The sequence below is a fragment of the Ochotona curzoniae genome, unplaced genomic scaffold (genome assembly GCF_017591425.1).
Source record: "Ochotona curzoniae isolate NIBS_2020 unplaced genomic scaffold, NIBS_Ocur_1.0 contig_523, whole genome shotgun sequence".
Taxonomy (NCBI): domain Eukaryota; kingdom Metazoa; phylum Chordata; class Mammalia; order Lagomorpha; family Ochotonidae; genus Ochotona; species Ochotona curzoniae.
Window position 1 is genome coordinate 8,860,956 of NW_024466459.1, and position 18,365 is coordinate 8,879,320.

Here is an 18,365-nt window from a genome sequence, read left to right on the forward strand (position 1 = left end):
GCTTTGCTGTCCATTGCTTCATGCTGGCTGGGCTCACTCTGGTGAGGGAGAAGGTATTCAGATTACGCTCCGTGGCTAGCAGTGAGCTCTTCTATTTGGAGTTCCCCCTGCCCGGGCTCTTCTTCCCATGGCTGGCAGTGCCCGGCGTTGCCTTCCAGTCCCCCCCCCAGGAATCGCCGCTGACAGGGAGGTTGCGTATATCAAACCTCTTGCTGTTTCATCACCAGCCTTCTGTGTGGACTTGAGAACTGGAGTGTGCGAGGGGCCTGATGCAGGGTGCATGGCTGAGTTCACCCACTCCCACTACAGCCGAGTGGCCAGAGGCCCTTGTCCCTGCTGGCACTGCCGGGTTTCCCCAGCCTCCCTCGTGACCCACCAGCACTTCCTGGCAAAGCTCATGCCTTGACCCCGCATCTGCAGTTCTGTCCCTGGATGGCTGATTCCATCTGGCAGGGGTCCTGTGCGGGCAGCGTGCCTGCGGGTGAAGGTGACACACGGAGGACCTGCCATAACTGTTAGCGCTGAAGAATCGGACCTGAGGGTGTGTGTGTGTGTGTGTGTGTGTTAGTCACAGCACCAGCCCGAACCCCTAGGCGACTGCCTGTTCTGTGTGTAGGTACAGCCACGTTCTCCCTGTTCTCCTCTTCCACTGAAGCTGTGAGCAGCAGGGTGAAGAACTTGTACAGCCGCGTTCTGCAGGGTGCAGAGGTTGACGTGGGAGCTGGGAGTTCTTCCATGTGGGGGTGTGAGCTGGCTTCCAGACATCCAGGTGAAAGCAGGTGCTCACACCTGTGATTCGGATTCTCCAATGCTGGGAGTGATGACTTCAAATTCAAGGAGGAAAACTCGTGGAAAGACCACGCCCGGGTGGTCACTCCCGGACCCTTGAATCTTGCAGGTAGCGATAAGGACTCAAGAGTGGGAAGAAGAAAGCAGTGAGGGGTTGTGTGTCGGTCATCCTGGGGTTTACCTGCTGCGATTTTGGGCCGTTGTCCCGGATGAGGAGACGCCTGCACTCCCAGGGGCAGGAGTGCTCTTTGCTTCCTTTGAAGGGTCGACTTTTCCAGGACCCCTTTGCTGGGTGCATCGCGGTGCCTTCTGCTGGCCTGATACCTTCTCTGTCTCTCTCTAGGAAGTTATTTTGCCAGCCACTTCATCATGGGAGGAGAGAAGTTCGACTCCACGCACCCCGAAGGCTACTTGTTTGGCGAGAACAGTGACCTGAACTTCCTGGGAAACAGGCCAGTGGCGGTATGGCGGTAACCAGTTCCATCCCACTGCAGCTGAGGCGTGCGGGTTCCCGAGAATCTGACACGGGCTGGGCGGAAAGGGGCTCTGGGAGCCAGGCCCTGGAGGTCTGGGTGCTAGAGGGGACCTGCCGAGGGCTCTTGGAGTGCAGGTCATCCTGAGGTCTTTGCACCTGCTGCCCTGCCCCCAGGTTTCCACTTTCTCCCTCACAGCACTTGCCAGCACACTTTGGCTTGTCGCTTTCTGTTTTTGCTGCCTGCCTGCTGCCCTAGAGTGCCAGTCCCATAGGGTGAGGACTACTGCACTGTCCTGTGACCGACTTGAAGCAAGGCCTGGTACCTAGGGAGCAGCCCCTCAGAGTGAAGAAACCCCTCAATATCCAAGCCTGTCTCCCTCAGTTCTTTGTTCAGCCCAGCATGCATCTCTTCTCTGTCCAGCATGAGGCCTTGGTCAGTGGCTGCCATGATGCTGCTGTGGGGCTGCCATGTGCCAGGGAAGACCCCCCCGGAGACAGGGAGGGGCCACGATGAAGCTGATGCCGTGTGCCATCCCAAATGTTTTGTGAAGCCAGTCGGCCTGGCTGCCCATCATAACCTTCTCACTGCCTCCGTCCAGGAACTTCTGGTTAGCGGGGCCGGCAGAATGTACAAACGGGAAGCGGCTCCATTCATAGTGACAATCTGGAGTGACCTGCTTGCATAGGGCTAGAGAGTGGCAGAGAAGGGTGGGGCAGGTTGAGTGGGACTTCGGGAAATGTCTGCCTTCGGCCGGGTCAGGGGAAGGGCTCTCCCAGAACGAGGCCCAGTATGCACGCCTGGGTGTGACTCGCAAACATTTGCTGGGTAACTACCCTGTGCCAGGTGCAGTGACCTACACTGGGGCCGCGGGGCTGGAATGAGCAAAACGAGTGAGGGAATCAGCCTGGCCCAGGGCAGAACGCGGTGGGAGGGCAGGTGTGGCGCCCTCCTGTGGGCTGTGGGGAGCGGCCAGGAGAAGGTGCCGCTCTAAGGAACACTGGCGATGGCCTTGCCTCGTGGGGTTTGTGGGGTTTGATGAGAATGTAGCTTTGTTGTCATCTTCCTGTTCTGCCTGGGGAGAACTCTCTTGCCCTCTCCACTGATGCTGATGCTTCCAATGCACAGGTCCCTTCGGCTTCAGACCCAGTTACCCGACTAACTTCTCCTGGGTGCCTTCTTGGTGCAGCCCCAGGACCTGGGACTTAACGAGATCTTTCTTTGGGGCCAGTGTGGTGACAGTACGTTAAGCTCTCACATGCAGTTCCAGGACCCCATATGGGAGCCAGTTCAAGTCCCAGCTGCTCCACTTCTGACCCAGCTTCCTGCAAATGTGCCTAGATTGCAAATGGCTCAAGTGCTGGGGCCCCTGCACCCACGTGGGAGACCAGAGGAGGCTCATGACTTGGGGCTGGTCAGCCCTAGCTGTTGAGGTCAGCTGGGGAGTGAACCGGCAGAGATAAGATCTTTTGCTCTCTTCTTTCCCTCTTTACCTGTAACTCTGCCCTTCAAAAAAAAAAAGTAAATCTTTGGGAAAAAGTTTTTTGTTTTTGTTTGTTTTTTTTTTTTCATGTAGAGCCAAGTGAGACTTTGTCTTTCCTGGGAAATAGCTCTTTCCCCTGACATAAACTTGACGTTTCATGCTTTCTTTCCTTTCCTTTTTTCTTTCCTCTAATGTCAGATTAGCTTGTCTATTTTTTTTTTTTCCCAGCTTTTTCAGGCCATGATGGTGATTTTGAAAAAATAAGTTAGTACCTCTCTGGGTTCATGTTGAGGTCTGTGCAGGCGGACCTGCCCAAGCTGTGGTGGCCGAGCTCACCCCGAAGCACGCTCTGAGGGGCTGAGCTCCTCCTGTGGTGCCGAGCAGGAGCCTCGGGGTAAGAGCCGACACTGGTGTTTCAGTGGCTCAGAGTTGCACTCAATGCCCGCTTGCAGAAGGCATCAAAATTCCACATTAAGGAAGCATGTCAGAGACTGCACACATATGCACACAAACAGGTACATGCACATATACACGCACACACGAATAGGCACAGACACAGTGCATGCACATATATACACAGAGACACAGATATGCATGTGCACACGTACACACAGACATACAAACAGGCATAGGCACACACAGGCAGACATGGACACACGAAGAGGCACACATACACACAGGCAAACATGGACACACGAAGAGGCACACATGTACATGCACACACATATATACATATATAGTACATACAGACACATGTGTACACACATGCACACACGTATACACACCTGCACACACACACAGGCAAACTTACTCTTGGCCCGACCCAGTGTACAGGGAGGAGCCAGTATGCATCCTTCCCCTCTCCCTGAATGTTCTATTGTGAGTGAGGACACCTCACAATCACAGCTTACTCATGCTGGATTTTTTTTTTTTTTTTAGATGAGGTTTACATAGTTGAGAAGGATACGTGAGCAGCTGGACCACTGATTAGGGTGGGAAGCGTCGAGGAATAGGGGAAAGTGGATGAAACCATTGTTTCCAATTTTCTTTTTCTTCTTCCTGCATGTGGGGGAAGTGGGAGAGAAGGGGAGAAGCCGCACCCAGCATCCTGACCACATCAGTACCCAGGGATGGGGAACAGCCACCCAATACCATCCCACCATCCCAGATGTGGAGCATGCTCTGAGGGTTCTGCACAAGCGGTTTCAGTAGTTCTGAAATGCTGTCGATTTCATTGATCCAAGGATGGTAAATCCTTCCAAGTCCATTGGCTGACAGTCCACCTTAGAGTCTCACCACCCAGATACTTGCTGTGGTCACTTGGCTGGGAGAGTTGTCCAATTTGTTCTGCCCTCCATCCTCTGCTATGGTGCTAGATGTCCTCTGCAGGCCCCGATGGACTGCTGTACTGCCTATGTGCATCTGGGCACCATCTTCAGCAACTGAGGATGCCCAGTTCTGACACAGGCACTGCGCGGTCAGACCACAGATCCTGCAATTCTCCCTATAGCTGGAGTTCTGAGTCCAGTGTTCCGTTAGGAAGGGTAGTCTCCAAAGAAACCTCGCCTGCCGTGTCCCCAGAGCTGGCTCCTGTGTGTGCTAGCCAGTGCACAGACCAGCTCAATCCATCCCCCACATCAGCTTACATACTGGTGGCTGCAGTTGCTGGGTCAGTTCTATCTCCAGCCCCATCTCTTACACATACTAATGGATGCTGGGTCCAGCTCAACCCTGCCCACCACACACTCAGCCTTCATGTACACCAGTGGGAGCTGCAGTCCAGTTGGAGCGACCTCAATAACCCTTGCCAGACCCGTCCCTACTCCTGGTTCCTGCGCATGCCAGTGTGAGCAGCAGACTGGTCTGGTCTCTCCCACAGCCCTTTTGCCTTTTGTACACACCAAAGAATGCCTCAGGCTGGCTCAGGCCAACTGACCTCACTATCCAGCCCACTTCCAGCCCTGAACCTTGCACTCTGCAGGTGGTTCTGCAGTTTAGTTTGACAGGACTTGCCCCCATTGCCAGCACTTGCTAGCTGATGGCTGTGGCAGAGCCCAACCAGCCTGTACTTGCTCTGAATCATGCATGCACCAGTGGATACAGTTGCTTGGCCCAGCCTGGCTCTCCCCCTAAATCAGTTCACATGCTGATCAACAAAATCAACGGGTATCGTAGCCCTGCACAGCCTGTTCTGCCCCGGTCTCAGTTCTCAACACACCAGCAGGAGTGGTGGCCCAACAGAGGAATTCTCGCTGCCGTACCAGGCTCACTCTCCACTCAGGGTCTCATGTGTGCTGGTGGGTGCTGTGGTTCAGTCTGGTATGGCCCACCTCACCTTGGCATTTGCTGGTGGGTACTACAGCCTGGCCCAGCCCACCCTGCCCCACGTTCCAGTTCATATTAATATGTGCTGCAGCCTAGACCAGCCTGGACTGCCCCTAGTCCCAGGCATAACATTATGGTTGGTGTTGTGGCCCAGTGTGGCCTGTGCTGCACACCACACAGAAACATCTTCCATCTTGCCTGTTTGCTCAAGTAGCCTCAATGACTGGAGCTGAGCCAATCCAAAGTCAGGAGCCAGAAGCTTCTCCTCGGTCTCCCAAGCAGGTACAGGGTCCCAAGACTTTAGGTCATCCTCTACTGCTTTCCTAGGCAACAAACAGGAAGCTAGATGGGAAGTGGAGCAGCCAATACATGAACTGGTGCCCATAAAGGATTTCAGTGCATTAAGGGTGAGGTGTCAGTGCCGGGCCACCATGCTGGGCCCTAGTCTTGATTCTTGTGCTCACCTGAAGGGACTGCATACTGACAGAGGAGTTCCCCAAGCTCCTCTATCAGGTCATCTCCATGTGGCAGATCTCATGTACACCAGTGGGCCCTTGTCCCAGTGTGACTCGACCCACCTCTTGTCCTGGCAGGAATAGAGGCCTTGTCTGACCCACATCCATTCTAGCTCTTGTTGGGTGCTACAGTTCAGCCATAGCTGCTTCACACCCAGACCCAATGCTTGTGTGGTTCAGTGGGTGGTGCTGAGACCTATCCCAGCCTGTTCTACACCTGTTGGCTCTCACATGCACCAATGGGTGTTGGAGTCTGGTCCAGTCTGACACCCCAGACCCAGTCCACACCCTGGAGCCAGTCCACACCCATACCGAGGTAAACTTCAGTTATGTCTAGCAATTAGTGACCCCCTTTCCAGTTCTCATGCTCACCAGCGGGAACCATAATCCAGCCGTAGTGCCCTGGTCTCTCCAGACCTGTTCCAGGCCTCTTCCCAGCCACAGATCACCGGCATGTGCCAGTGGTTGGTTGCTCTGACCCAACCCGGCTTTGCCATTCCCCTTTCTGGCCTTTGCCACTGGAATCTGTAGCCTGGTCTGGCCCAGCCTGCCCCCAGTCCCAACTCCCACTGGTGGGTGCTGCAACCTAGCCTTGTCCAGTCTGCCCCCGTCTCTACCTAGCTTTCATGCAAACTAGTAGGTAAATAGCCTAGCTTAGCATGGCTCATACTTCATCCTGGCTCCTGCACATGTCAATGTGTCAAGGTTTAGCCCAGCCCTGCCCAGTCCACCCCCAGTATCCCCAGAACCAACCCATACACCTGCTGACAAGTGGAGTTTCCTTGCTTAGCCTGACCAGCGCTCAGGCCTGAATCACATGTTTAGCAGGAGCTACAGCCCACCAGGGGAGTTCCCTAAGTTCCCCCACCAGGCTTATTCCCAGACCCAGATCTCACATATGCCAGCAGGTGCTAAGCCCTTACCCAGCATACTCTGTCCCCTCTGTCTCGGCCTTTGTATGAGCTGGTCGATGTTGCAGCCCAGTCTACCCCCACACCCCATTCTTGGGTGTGCCTGTGGGTGCTGCAGCCTGGAACAGCACAGCCTGTTCCCAACCCAGTACCCATGAGTGTCTTAGGATTCCATGGTCATGCCTAGCTCAGCCTGTCACTACTCCCAGCTCTTGAACAAGCCAGTAAACATAGAATCTGTCCACAGACCTGGTTCTCTCACATGCTGGTTAGTGTCATGGCCTAGGCTGACATTACCCATACTCTGTTCCAACACTCACTGGTGGTTTCTGTGATCTAACCTTGCCAGCTAGGCCCCCAGCCCTAGTATGTGCCAGTGAGTGGTGGTCAGCGGTGGTCAATGCTAACTAGCCCAGCTCAGGTTTCCCATGCAGGCAGATGCGTTGGCATAGTCTGACCCATAAAGGTCCTCTCTCCTACAGCTTCCCTTCTCCAAACCTCAGCCTCCCCATTTACCTGCAAGTACAGTGGCCCTGTCCGTGGAAGTCCCCCAGAAGTTGTTCCTCACCTGCAGCATACTCCCTCAGCGGTCCCACCTCCCATACATCCTCATACCCCCTCCCCTGAGTAATCCACAGTCCCTGTGCCCGGAAATGCATGGACTCCCCAGCCTGGTCTTCCCAAACCCAGTCTTCCAGTGGAGAGGCATGTTGGCCTGGAGCTCTGCCCGCTCACCAGGGACCGAAGTTCCTAGTATGCATGCTGGCCTGGAACCCTCCCCTATGCCCACCAAGTATGTTCACAGCGCTCCAAGCTCAGACCACCAGCACACCATGCTAGCATGCTAACCTAGGGCTCTCCCCTGTCCCTCCCACCCCCATCAAGTATGTGTGGAAATCCTTTGGGTCTGTGCACCTGCCTGGGCATAAGCTCCCAAGTCCCCACAGGCCCCCGTGAGCCCACCCACGCTGGCCGAAGGCTGTTGGGTTTTTGTCCTCATGTGCTGATCTGGAAGGCCCTCTCCAACAGGTGAGGAACCTGAGATGCAAGTACTTTATGAGGTGCGAGGTCCTCAGGGGACCGGGGCAGGATGTCAGCCCAGTTATCACTGCTGCTGGGCAGCACGGTATATCTTGGGTGTCTGCCCGCGGATCAGTAACTGTGGCTCGTTAGATACAGTCTGAGTTGGGAGTCCAGGTCTGAAAGGGGAGCGAATGAGGGTGTTCTATGTGCCTGGAGGGACTCTGCAGGGCTGACCACTGGCCTTGGCCCTGTTTGCACATTGGGCTCAGCTAGGGAAGGCCCGGGGACTGGGGACCCTCATGTAGATGAATCTGCACTCTCCAGGAACACAGCCTGGGGCAGCAGAGGAGCTTGGGCTATAGGGTGAGGACCACAGCCTTTTAGAGCCATCTGCAGCTACTCTTTCCCCAAGGAATCTCCCATGTGGGCACTGACATTACTGAAATAAATAGCTGGACTCACGATACCAACATCAGGGGGTTGTGGTATTCCCTGCCGTTTCTGACCAAGTGGGCTGAGCATCAGTACAGCTATCACTTAGCCTGCACTTTGTACGGGAATGTGCAGGTTTACACGTCATTTAAGATGCTCCATCTAGGCCTCGTTTGTGAGGAAAGCTTAAGGAGTGTCTGCAGAGAAAGATGGCAGAGCCAGAGTCACAATCGCTGATGTTCTTTGTATGTGACCATTGAACTCTGTATAACCTTGAGAGTCCATTGCTGGGGTGCTCACATCGCCTGCTGCTAAAGGAATGGGGCTCTGGGACAAAGTCCACTCCGCTCACACTCATGAACCCTTCCAGTTGATTCTTGCTGCAGCTGCTGATGGTTATTTGTGTGTGGCAGCACATGGGGTAAGGCCTGCCAGGGCAGGGGGCAGGCTTCCCGAGGGTCCTGCCCTGGCTTCTTTCTTTTTTTTTTTTTTTTTTTTTTATTTAAAGAAGAGAAGGACCATCAACTTTCTTTATTTGATTGTTAGTCATTAAAAAAATTTTTTTTTAACATCTTTTTATTATTATCATTTTATGATGCAGTTCCATAGGCCCTGGGATTTCCCTTATCCCCTCCTCAATTCCCTCCCCCCTCACTGATTTCCCCTGTATCATTACTATAGTGTAGTTCTTCATACACAATCATATATCCGTCATTGTGGACATGGACAATGGCAGAGTCCAGCATCCCATTGTCAAGATATAGTTAACAATTTCATTGGGAGTTCATCTTTGTCCAGAAGCAGAAATGCATGCTGCATTGTATCCACACATCTGGATATGACAGTCTCGATTACACAGTTACTGCACATCCCACCAAATGGAAAGCCACAATACAAAATCAACAACAGGAAGGGAAAAAGAAATTAACAACACCATGAAGTTAAATAACATGCCACTGAATGACTAATGCGTTGCTGAAGAAATGAAAATCAAGAAACTTCTTGAAGAAAATGATGCTACTGCATGATCTATGAGTCATTGAAGAATTTAATCAGAAGTGTTTTGAAGAGATGAAACTAAAAAAAAAAAATCAAAATCCATGAGATATAGTTTCCACTGGTATTTGTTGGTGAAATGTGTCTCCTATAGGCAACAAATCTATGATGTTTGACTGCACTTAAGCCATTTACATTCAGGATTAATATGTATGGGTGGTACTTTGGTCCTGTCATTTTAGGAATGGGTTGTTCATTGGTTTAGTCTTCTATTGTCATTTTACATTTGTTTTGGTTTTGGTAGGTGCTATTCCTCTTCTCTGTCAAGAGAACATCTTGAAGTATCATTTGTAGGGCAGGTTTGGAAGAGGCATATTCTTTTAACTTTTCTTTACCGTGGAAGCATTTTATTTCATTTTCAAAGACAAAGGAACGTTTTATTGGGTACATTATCCTGGGCCAACAATTTTTTGCTTTTAGAAAATCTGGACTATGTCACTCTAGTCTCTTCTTGCCTGTAGAGTTTCCTGTGAGAGGTCTCCTGTGAATTTTATTGGCATTCCTTTATATGTCTGTTGGTTTTTTTCATGTGCAATTTAAGGATCTTTTCCTTATGTTCAATTGAAGAGAGCCTGGTTATCATGTGTCTTGGTGAAGATCGCTTTTGATCACGCCTGTTGGGAGTTCTGTGCCGCTCCTGTATATTGTTTCCCAATTCTTTCTCTGGATTAGGGAAATTTTCCCTTATTTCGTTGAATATATTTGTAAACTCTGCTTCTCAGGCCCGGCGCCGTGACCTAAGCGGCTAAAGTCCTCTCCTTGAACAAGCTGGGATACCCTATGAGTACCAGTTCTAATCCCAGCAGCCCCGCTTCCCATCCCATTCCGTTGCTTGTGACCTGGGAAATCAGTCGAGGAAAGCATAAAGCCTTGGGAACTTGCACCTCCGTGTGAGACCTTGGGGAAGCTCCTGGCTCCTGGCTTTGAATTGGCTCAGCTCTAGCCATTGCAGTCACTTGGGAGTGAACCATTGGATGGAAGATTTTCCTCTCTGTCTCTCCTCTCTGTATATCTGCCTTTCCAATAAAAATAATCTTTCAAAAAAAAAAAAAAACCCTGCTTCTCTTTCTGCACCTTCTGCAACTCCCATAACTCTTATATTTGGCCTTTTAATAGTATCTTTCAATTATTTAATACTTGTTTTGACCTGACCCAGCTCTGCTTCCAGCTTTTTATTTGTTTCCTCCTGGTGACGAGGGAATTCTGGGATTCTTTCTTCTGTCTCCTTCATTCTATTTTGGAGACTCTCCACTGTACTTTTGATTTGCTTCACTGTATTCTTCATTTTCCCATATATCAGCTTTCATTTGGTTCATTTCCTGTGTGACATATTCCTTGAATTCCTTGAATGCCTGCTTTATGTGCTTCTCGTTGTTGATAAGTTTTTATAACAAGTGTTTTGAATTCTGTATCCCCCATTTTCTTGTTGTATTCCTCAGTTAGCTCTGAGGTTGGCAGAGGGTTTTGCTCCTTTGCAGGGGAGTCTTCAGTAATATTCATTGTGCCTCTGTCTCTTCTTTAGCTCTTGGTCACTGCACTTCTGGGTAGCAGATTCTTCTCCTTAGGGCAGGTTTCTAAGCTGTGTCACCCACAGATCTGCAATTCGATTTTACTTATTGCAGTTGGTACATGGCTCTTTGCAGTCACTTGTGCCACTCCTTCCAGCGAGTTCCAGGTCTGGGTTCTTATGTTAGATTTCCAGCATGGTCTCTGTAGCCCCAGCTCTGGCTCACCACTATCCACCTCCTGTGATACCGTGCTGAGGCTGCACCGTTGGCTCCTGCCTGGTTTCTGAAAAAGCGCTGTGGGGCCTGTGAAGCGTCTTCAGGAAGCCACACATAGATTAGGCCCTGCACCCTCTTGGGGCTCCTTTATGGAGGGAGTGGCTGCTTGGCTCTCCTTTCTCCCTTTCAGTCTCCCTACTGTCATTTTGATAGAATTCTGAAAGGAGCAGAGATAAATGTGTGTTTCTCTGCTGCAGCTGCTGGGAGGCAGCGCTCGCCTGTACATTCATTTCTTCTTCTAACTTTGTGATCTGGACAGGTGGAAACCGAGGAACTTCTTCAGATTAATTGTTTTTAAAATTTATTTATTTGAAATGCAGAATGTGTGTGTATGTGAGAGAGAGAGAGAGAGAGAGATCTGTTGGTTCATTTCCCAAATGGCCACAACTGGCCAAGGCCAGGCCCATGCCGATGGGAACCCAGAGACTGGAACCCAAAGACTTGGGCCATCCTTTGCTGCAGCAACAGAGGGCTGGATCACAAGTGGATCACAGCTGGGACTCTAACCAGCGCTCACAGGTGAAAACTTAACGCACTATACCACATCGCCAGACCTATACAAACTCCCTTTATTAAAAATTTTTATTGTGAGGCAGCGAGAGAGAAGTATGTACAGGGTCACTTCGCAGGGGCCCACAGTGGCCAGGCAGAGCGGCAGCAATGAGTTCCATCTCAGACTCCCATGGCTGGCGGGGTCTTACCTGCTCAAGCCATCTCCTGAGCTTCCCAGGTGTGCATGAGTAGCTTGCTGGGGTCAGGAGCAGAGGTAGGACTTGAACCCAGACATTCCAGGGTGGGAAGTGGCCTGCTTTGCTGCTAGCCCAGATGCCCACAAGGCCCTTCCTTGTGTTCTTGGTGCATCGTGCTTGTCTTCCCGTCAGCTTGAAGCTGCGTGGAAGCCTGTGTGGGTCTCCCGGGAATCACCAGGACCAGGCACAGGCCTCTGTGCATGGGGGAAGCCGCGTCTGACTACAGTGGGGAAACATGCACTAAAAGCCCTGCCTCAGCCTAGCAGAACTTCATGTCTGTCTATTCAGGAGCAGCAAGGCTTCTCGGCCCATTAGGCACTGGCTACACCCCTTTTAACGTAGGCCTGGCAGCTGAACCTGCAGTGGCCAGTGCAGGCTGGGTGAGACCTTGGGTGGTTTTCTGAAAGCCTGTACAGAGTGTCTTATTCTGAGAAGAGCAGAACTGTGGTGCAGACACAGGTCCTCGGTTGCTGAGGCCCTGCCTCCTCTGGGTGGTAGAGGGTTGGAGGGGTGCTGGGGGTGCGGGGTGTCTATGTGTGATGGGGTCACTGTGTGCATTTGCCAGCACCCACAGACCTGCACACTTAGGCAGGTTGGGATGCGCCTCAATAGTCTTGACCTTCGCAGAAGGGGGAGTGGGTCATAAACCTGCTGTCTCTTAAGGCCTGCTTGCCTCTAGTCCTTGGGGTCTCTGGATGCGGATGTGGGATCCTGAGAGGTGTAGACGTGTCCCCAGACACTGGGTATGGAAATGGGAGCGTGAGGGGAAGGGGTTGCTTCTGCATCAACAACAGCGGGAGCAGTTGATCCGTTCTCAAGCAGTGGGTGTGGTGGCACAGTGGGTACAGTGGATGCACTGGGTACAGTGGTGCAGTAGGTGGGTGTGTGTGATGGATGTGGTAGCACATGGAAGAACAGGAGTGGTGAGGGCAGGGGGTATAACGGTGGGCACAGTAGGTATGGATATAATGGCACAGTAGGTATAGTAGGTAAGGTAGGTGTGGTATGTATGATGGGCACAGTGGGTGTGGTGGATGTGATGATAACAGTGGTTATAGTGGAGGTATGGTGGGCACAGTGGGTATGGTGGGCATAGTAGGTATGTGTGTGGTAGGTGTAGTATGTATGAAAGCTGTGTGTATGGCGGTGTGATGTGTATGGGAGGGGTGGTGTATATGGTAGGTACTGGAGGTACAGAGTGCACGGTTGATTTGGTGTGTATGGGAGGTAGGTACATATGGTGGATTTAGTGTGCACGGGAGGTGTGTGTAATGTGGGAGCAGTGTGTGCGGTGGGTACACTGAATGGAGGTGTGTGTACCGTGGGTGCAGTGTGTACAGGAGGTGTGGTGTGTGTGATGGGTATGGTGTGTACAAGAAGCACAGAGTGTGCTGTGAGGTGGGAGGTCTCACTGCAGGGCAGCCTGCCCAGCTGACTCGGGCTGCACTCGCTCTTCCCTGGCTCCTGGTTGTTCTGGCTGTGACTGGCAGGAGGAGAGCTTGCTGCATTCTGGTTCTGCACCAGACAGCATCTTCCATGGTGAACCGAGGACCACCCAGAGGCCCTGTTGCCCACCCAGCGTCTCCGCAAGCCTGGTGTGGGGGGTGTGGTCCCTTAGGTAAAACTGGAGTAGTGTGCAGGATGGTTCATGACCGTTCTCCCAGGTCACCACCAAGTGAGGTGTGTCCTGATGGGGCTTTGTACGCCAGAGACACTTACGCAATGGCTTGTATTTTGTTTGTGTGTTGTTTTTATCCAAGAGTTTAAATGGCCTTACCGGCATGGAGTCATCAGTGGTAATCATGGGGGTGGCTAACAAGGACCTGCCCCTAGCACTGTCTGACATGCAAGATGTGGGCATTAGGCAGGACCGCCGATCCCACAATGCCAAGGAGGCCAGCGGCGTTTGAGACAGTCTCCCAAGTGGGGAAGCCAAGATTGGAGCCCAGGGTGGTGCCCATTTTCTGCCCATTTCTGCTTCATACACCAACATTGCACTCATCACTCTGGCAGCACCACAGGCTCCCAGCACCTGGGTGAGCCCAGTCAGATTTGAAAACCTGTGGTTGTCTGTGTTTCAGTTACTTGATAAACAGTTATATCTTAATTTTCATTTATTTGTATTTATATGTATCTTTATTTAAAAGGCAGAGAGATATTGAGAGTAAGCCCCCACCCATTGGTTCACTCCCAAATGCCCTCAACAGCCAAACCTGGGCCAGCCTAAAGCCAAGGTCCTGATTTGGCCTGGGCCTCTCTTGGAGTGGTGTTGGAGGGCACTCATGCCACCCTCTGCTGCCTCCAGGGTGGCCATTAGCAGGAAGCTGGATCCAATGTGGAGGGGAGACAGGACAAGGACACAGACCCTTGGCTGTGGGGTGCCAGCCTCCCAGGGGGTGTCCTGACTGGTCCATCTACCATTTAGTGTTAGGGCTCATTACAAGTCTGGGGAGTTCCATGGCAATGCTGTCCCCTGGGCATTCTACAGTAATCTATTTCCTGTGCATGCTGGTCTGATCTTGCCCCTGGGAGTGTGACCTCTCAGACACATACACACTTGGCTGCTTTTTTCTAAGATTGACTTTTTGTTTATTAGAAAGGCAGTTACAGAGAGAGAGAGAAATTTTTCATATGCTGGTTCGTTCCCCAAATGGATACAAGCGCCAGGGATGGGCCAGGCCAAAGCCAGGAACCAGGATCCTCTTTCAGGTCTCCCAGATGCAGGGGCCTGACCACTCGGGCCATCTTTCTTTCTCTGCTTTCCCAGGCACATTAGCAAAGGAGCTCAGTCGGAGGTGGAGCACCAGCTCTTGAACCGTGGCCTTCGTCGGAAGTGGCCATCTAACCCACTGCGCCCAGCCCTGGCCCCTGGACGTGGTCTCCCAGCACTAGTGTTGCTAACTAGGCAGGCCTGTGAGTGCCTGGACACTGGGTTTGTCATTCAGCCCTGCATTCCCCCAGAGCAGAGGACAGAGGGTCCCATGCACTGCAGCGTCACTCTGCCGTGCTGTTACAGGAATTTCCTCGAAGTTTCTTTGAAAAGTACTGAAACCAAGTGTGCACACTCTCACCTCAGTTTCCTGTTGTCATCTGCCCATGATACGGGAAACCGTACTTAGCGGCGTTCCATTTCAAAGAAAAATTTGGTTAACTTTTTCACCTTGCAGAGATGCCTAGTTAAACTGTTCCACAGCAGCCCGCGGGACTATGTGCTGCCTCTGTGTGAACCTGTGGGGCACCAACCACGGCAGGGACCCCGGGGACTGCTCAGCCCCACAGCTGATCAGGGCTCCAGGCGTCTGGCCATCAGTGTCACACTGCCCAGCCCAGCCCGAGAGCACACGCCGTGAGGTACCCCTGCATGCCGAGCTGCCTTTCAGGAAGAGGACAGGTCGGGGGTGCTGGAAGGACACTGTCCAGCTCTGGTCAGGCCCAGTCACCCAGTCATTGTGTAAAGAAGAGTGGGTCCCGCAGCCCCCCATGTTCACCTGAGGCTCACTGCCCTGGGCGGCCCCTCGCCAGGCCCCCACAGCAGAACAGAAACTGTTCACACAGGCCCTTCTAGAGGCAGTGCTGCTAAACCAGCTGCCGCACGGGGGGGGGGGGCGCTTTTAGCATGCAGTCTACTTTTTAAGGCATATTTACCACTCAGTAAAATTCTTTAGAGATTTATTTTTATTTAAATGGCAGATTTACAAGACAGAGAAGGAGAGGCACAGAGATCTATTTGCTGCTTCACTCCCTAAGTGGCCACATTTGCCAAAGCTGGGCCAGTCCAAAATCAGGAGCCAGGAGCTTCTGCCAGGTCTCCCGTTTGGGTGCAAGGGCCAAGGACTTGAGCCATCCCCTACTGTTTTTCCAGGTACATTAGCTGGGAGCTTGATCAAAAGTGGGGCAGCCAGAACTTGTACCAACCCCCATATGGGATGCGAGCACTACTGCTAGAAGCTTAATCCACTGTGCCACGACACCAGCCCCTTGAAATGTTTGATGTTGATATCCCCATAGGTTCTTGGCCTCCATGAATCTAGCCAGGGGAGGGTGGCTCTGTGGTGTAGCAGGTAGAGCTGCCACCTGTTTGCTGGCATCACATGTGGGTGCTGGTTCGTGTCCCAGCTGCTCTACTTTCCGTTCAGCTCCCTGCTCGTGGCCTGGGAAAGCAGCAGCAGGTGGTCCACATGTAAAGAAAGAAGCTCCTGGCCCCTGGCTTCTGCCTGGCCCATCCAGGTTTGAGCCAGTGGGCGGAAGAGCTCTCTCCCCACCTCTCTGACTTTCAAATAAATAAATAAAGCTTTGAGAAAAAGCAGCTCTGGGAGCATGTGTGGTTTACAGTTACTTCCCAGGCCCGGCGCGATAGCTAGTATAGCAGCTAGAGTCCTTGCCTTGACCATGCCTGGATCCCATGTGGGCGCCAGCTTGTGTCCCGGCGGCCCTGCTTCCCATGCTTCACAAGCTCCATGCTTGTGGCCTGGGAAAGCAGTCGAGGACGACCCAAAGCCTTGGGATCCTGCACTCGCGTGGGACACTGGAAAGAAACTCCTGGCTCCTGGCTTTGGATTGGCTCAGCTGCATCTGTTGCAGCTGCTTGGGGAGTGAACCATCAGAAGGGAGATCATCTTCTCAGTCTCTCTTCCTCTCTGTATATCTGCTTTTCCAATAAAAATAATAAAATCTTTTAAAAAAAATTTACTGGGCCCGGCGGCGTGGCCTAGCGGCTAAAGTCCTCACCTTGAACGCGCCGGGATCTCATATGGGTGCTGGTTCATATCCCAGCAGCTCCACTTCCCATCCAGCTCCCTGCTTGTGGCCTGGGAAAACAGTCGAGGACAGCCCAAAGCTTTGGGACCCTGCACCCGTGTGGAATACCCGGAAGAAGTTCCTGGATCCTGGCTTCGGATCGGCATAGCATCGGCCGTTGCACTCACTTGGGAAGTGAATCATCAGATGGAAGATCTTCCTCTCTGTCTCTCCTCCTCTCTGTATATCTGACTTTCCAATAAATAAATAAATCTTTTTAAAAAAAATTTACTGCCTCTCCACCGTAGACAAATTGGTGGTCTCAAACCCTCAGCAACACTCTGAATCCAGCTCTGAGAGCCTCACTTCTCCATGGCTCTCGGCTCCCTGCCAGGCCCCGCCGGGAGCAGGCGCTGAAGATCTGCAGGGTGGAGTGGGGAAGGTCCCAGGGCTCCCCAGGTTGCCTCTTAGCATCCAACAGCCTGTGTGTGTGTGAAAGAGAGAGATGATACCTACCCCAACCCCAGAAATGCGTGTGTTAAAGTATGTGTGTGATGATATATGTGTACATGTGTGTGCCAGGGAATACATGTGCATGTGTAATACATGTGCATCTGGTAGTATAAGTGTGTTTGAGAGACAATACCTATCTCAACCCCGAAAATGTGTGTGTGTGTGTGGAGTGCTTTGTATGTATGTGTGTATATACACGTAGGGAATGTGTGTGTGTGGTGGGGTGTGCGTGTGTGATGGGTAATACCTGCCCTGCCCCCAGAAGGCCCCAGCTCCAGAGGGTCTGTCGTCTAGGCCCCCGGGGCCTGTCCCCCGAGCCTGGGGCCAGCTGCCTCCTGCGGTGACTGTGTTGGCTCAGGGTTTCCCGGGTGTGCAGGGTGTGCAGGCCTGCTTCTCGGTTCCTCTGAGTGCTTCCTGCCCTGGCAGCTGTTGCCTCACTCGCTGGTGGAGGAGGCAGAGGCCCAGCAGGCAGGGCAGAGCGGGTAAAGTCTCACAGCCTGTGGCCCCAGAGCCGCCACCCTCTCAGCTTATGTGGACCTGAGCTCTTACTATCCATCTAAACCTTTCCCATGTGAAACTTTTTTTAAATTGTGTTATGCTTAGAATTACAAAGATGATGGAGCATTCCCGGAAATGCGTCACCTGGCTTCCCCAGGGCTCACATGTCCGAGACCGTGGCACATTTACCCAAGCTGACATCTGCCCTGAGTACACTGCTGGGAGAGAAGGAACTGCCCTTTCTTGGGATCTGCCAAGGCCCCGTACAGGGCACTGCGGGGCCCGCGTCCGGTCTCCTCCATCCTGTCCTTCTCTCAGCTTTGTCCTGGGCCTGCGGCTCTGGCAAGAGGCTCTGCTGTAGCACTCCGTCCAGCTTGCCTTGTTGCTCGTTCGAAGCCAGTCCCAGCCCTCCTCGTGGCCTGCTGACCTCCCACGTGGGTACAGTGTGCTTTTCTTCATTAAGAGGTGTGTATGCATGTGTTTAGTTTATGTTGAAAGGCAGGATGACAGCGAGGGAGGGATATCTCTTCCATCTGTTGATTCACTCCCCAGATGGCCACAATGGCCAGGGCTGGGCCTGGCCGCAGCCTGGAGCCAGGCCCCCCATCTGGGTCTCCCGCATCAGTGGCAGGGGCCCACGCACTGCCTTCCCAGGTGCCTTAGCAGGAAGCTGGAACAAACTGTTGCTCTGACAATGGGATGCTGCTGTCACAAGCAGCGGATTAGCCCTGAGCTGAGCTTTCCTCCCAGATCCGTTATCAGCATGAAGTAACCTGCTTTGATGGCCAGGCTGAGCATCGCGCTCATGGAAGCTGTGTTAGGGACATTGAGAGATGCTTGCGTGCCTTGCTTGCCAGGGACGATCTTTGCTTTGGGCCAAGCCAGAGCAACATCCTGGTCTGCGTCTCCCATGTGGGCTGTCACCTGCCACCTTACCCAGGCACATTGCCAGTAGCTGAATCTGAAGAGAGGCTGAACTCGAACTTGCACTCTGATACAGACCCACAACACTGGCCCCAGAAGCCTGTTTATTATTGTGTTTTTTTTTTTAATTAAAAATTTGCTTATTTGTATTTG

General features: G+C 52.4%; 1 protein-coding gene across 2 annotated transcripts in view; it reads left to right on the forward strand.

Annotated features, from left to right (window-relative positions):
- Window positions 1–18,365, forward strand: part of RNF157 (ring finger protein 157) — a 61,528-nt gene that overhangs the window by 14,294 nt on the left and 28,869 nt on the right. For both annotated transcript variants that reach the window (XM_040989626.1, XM_040989627.1), the window contains exon 2: window positions 1,133–1,251. In XM_040989626.1, the coding sequence (XP_040845560.1) occupies window positions 1,133–1,251 (119 nt within the window). The remainder of the gene's footprint in view (window positions 1–1,132; window positions 1,252–18,365) is intronic.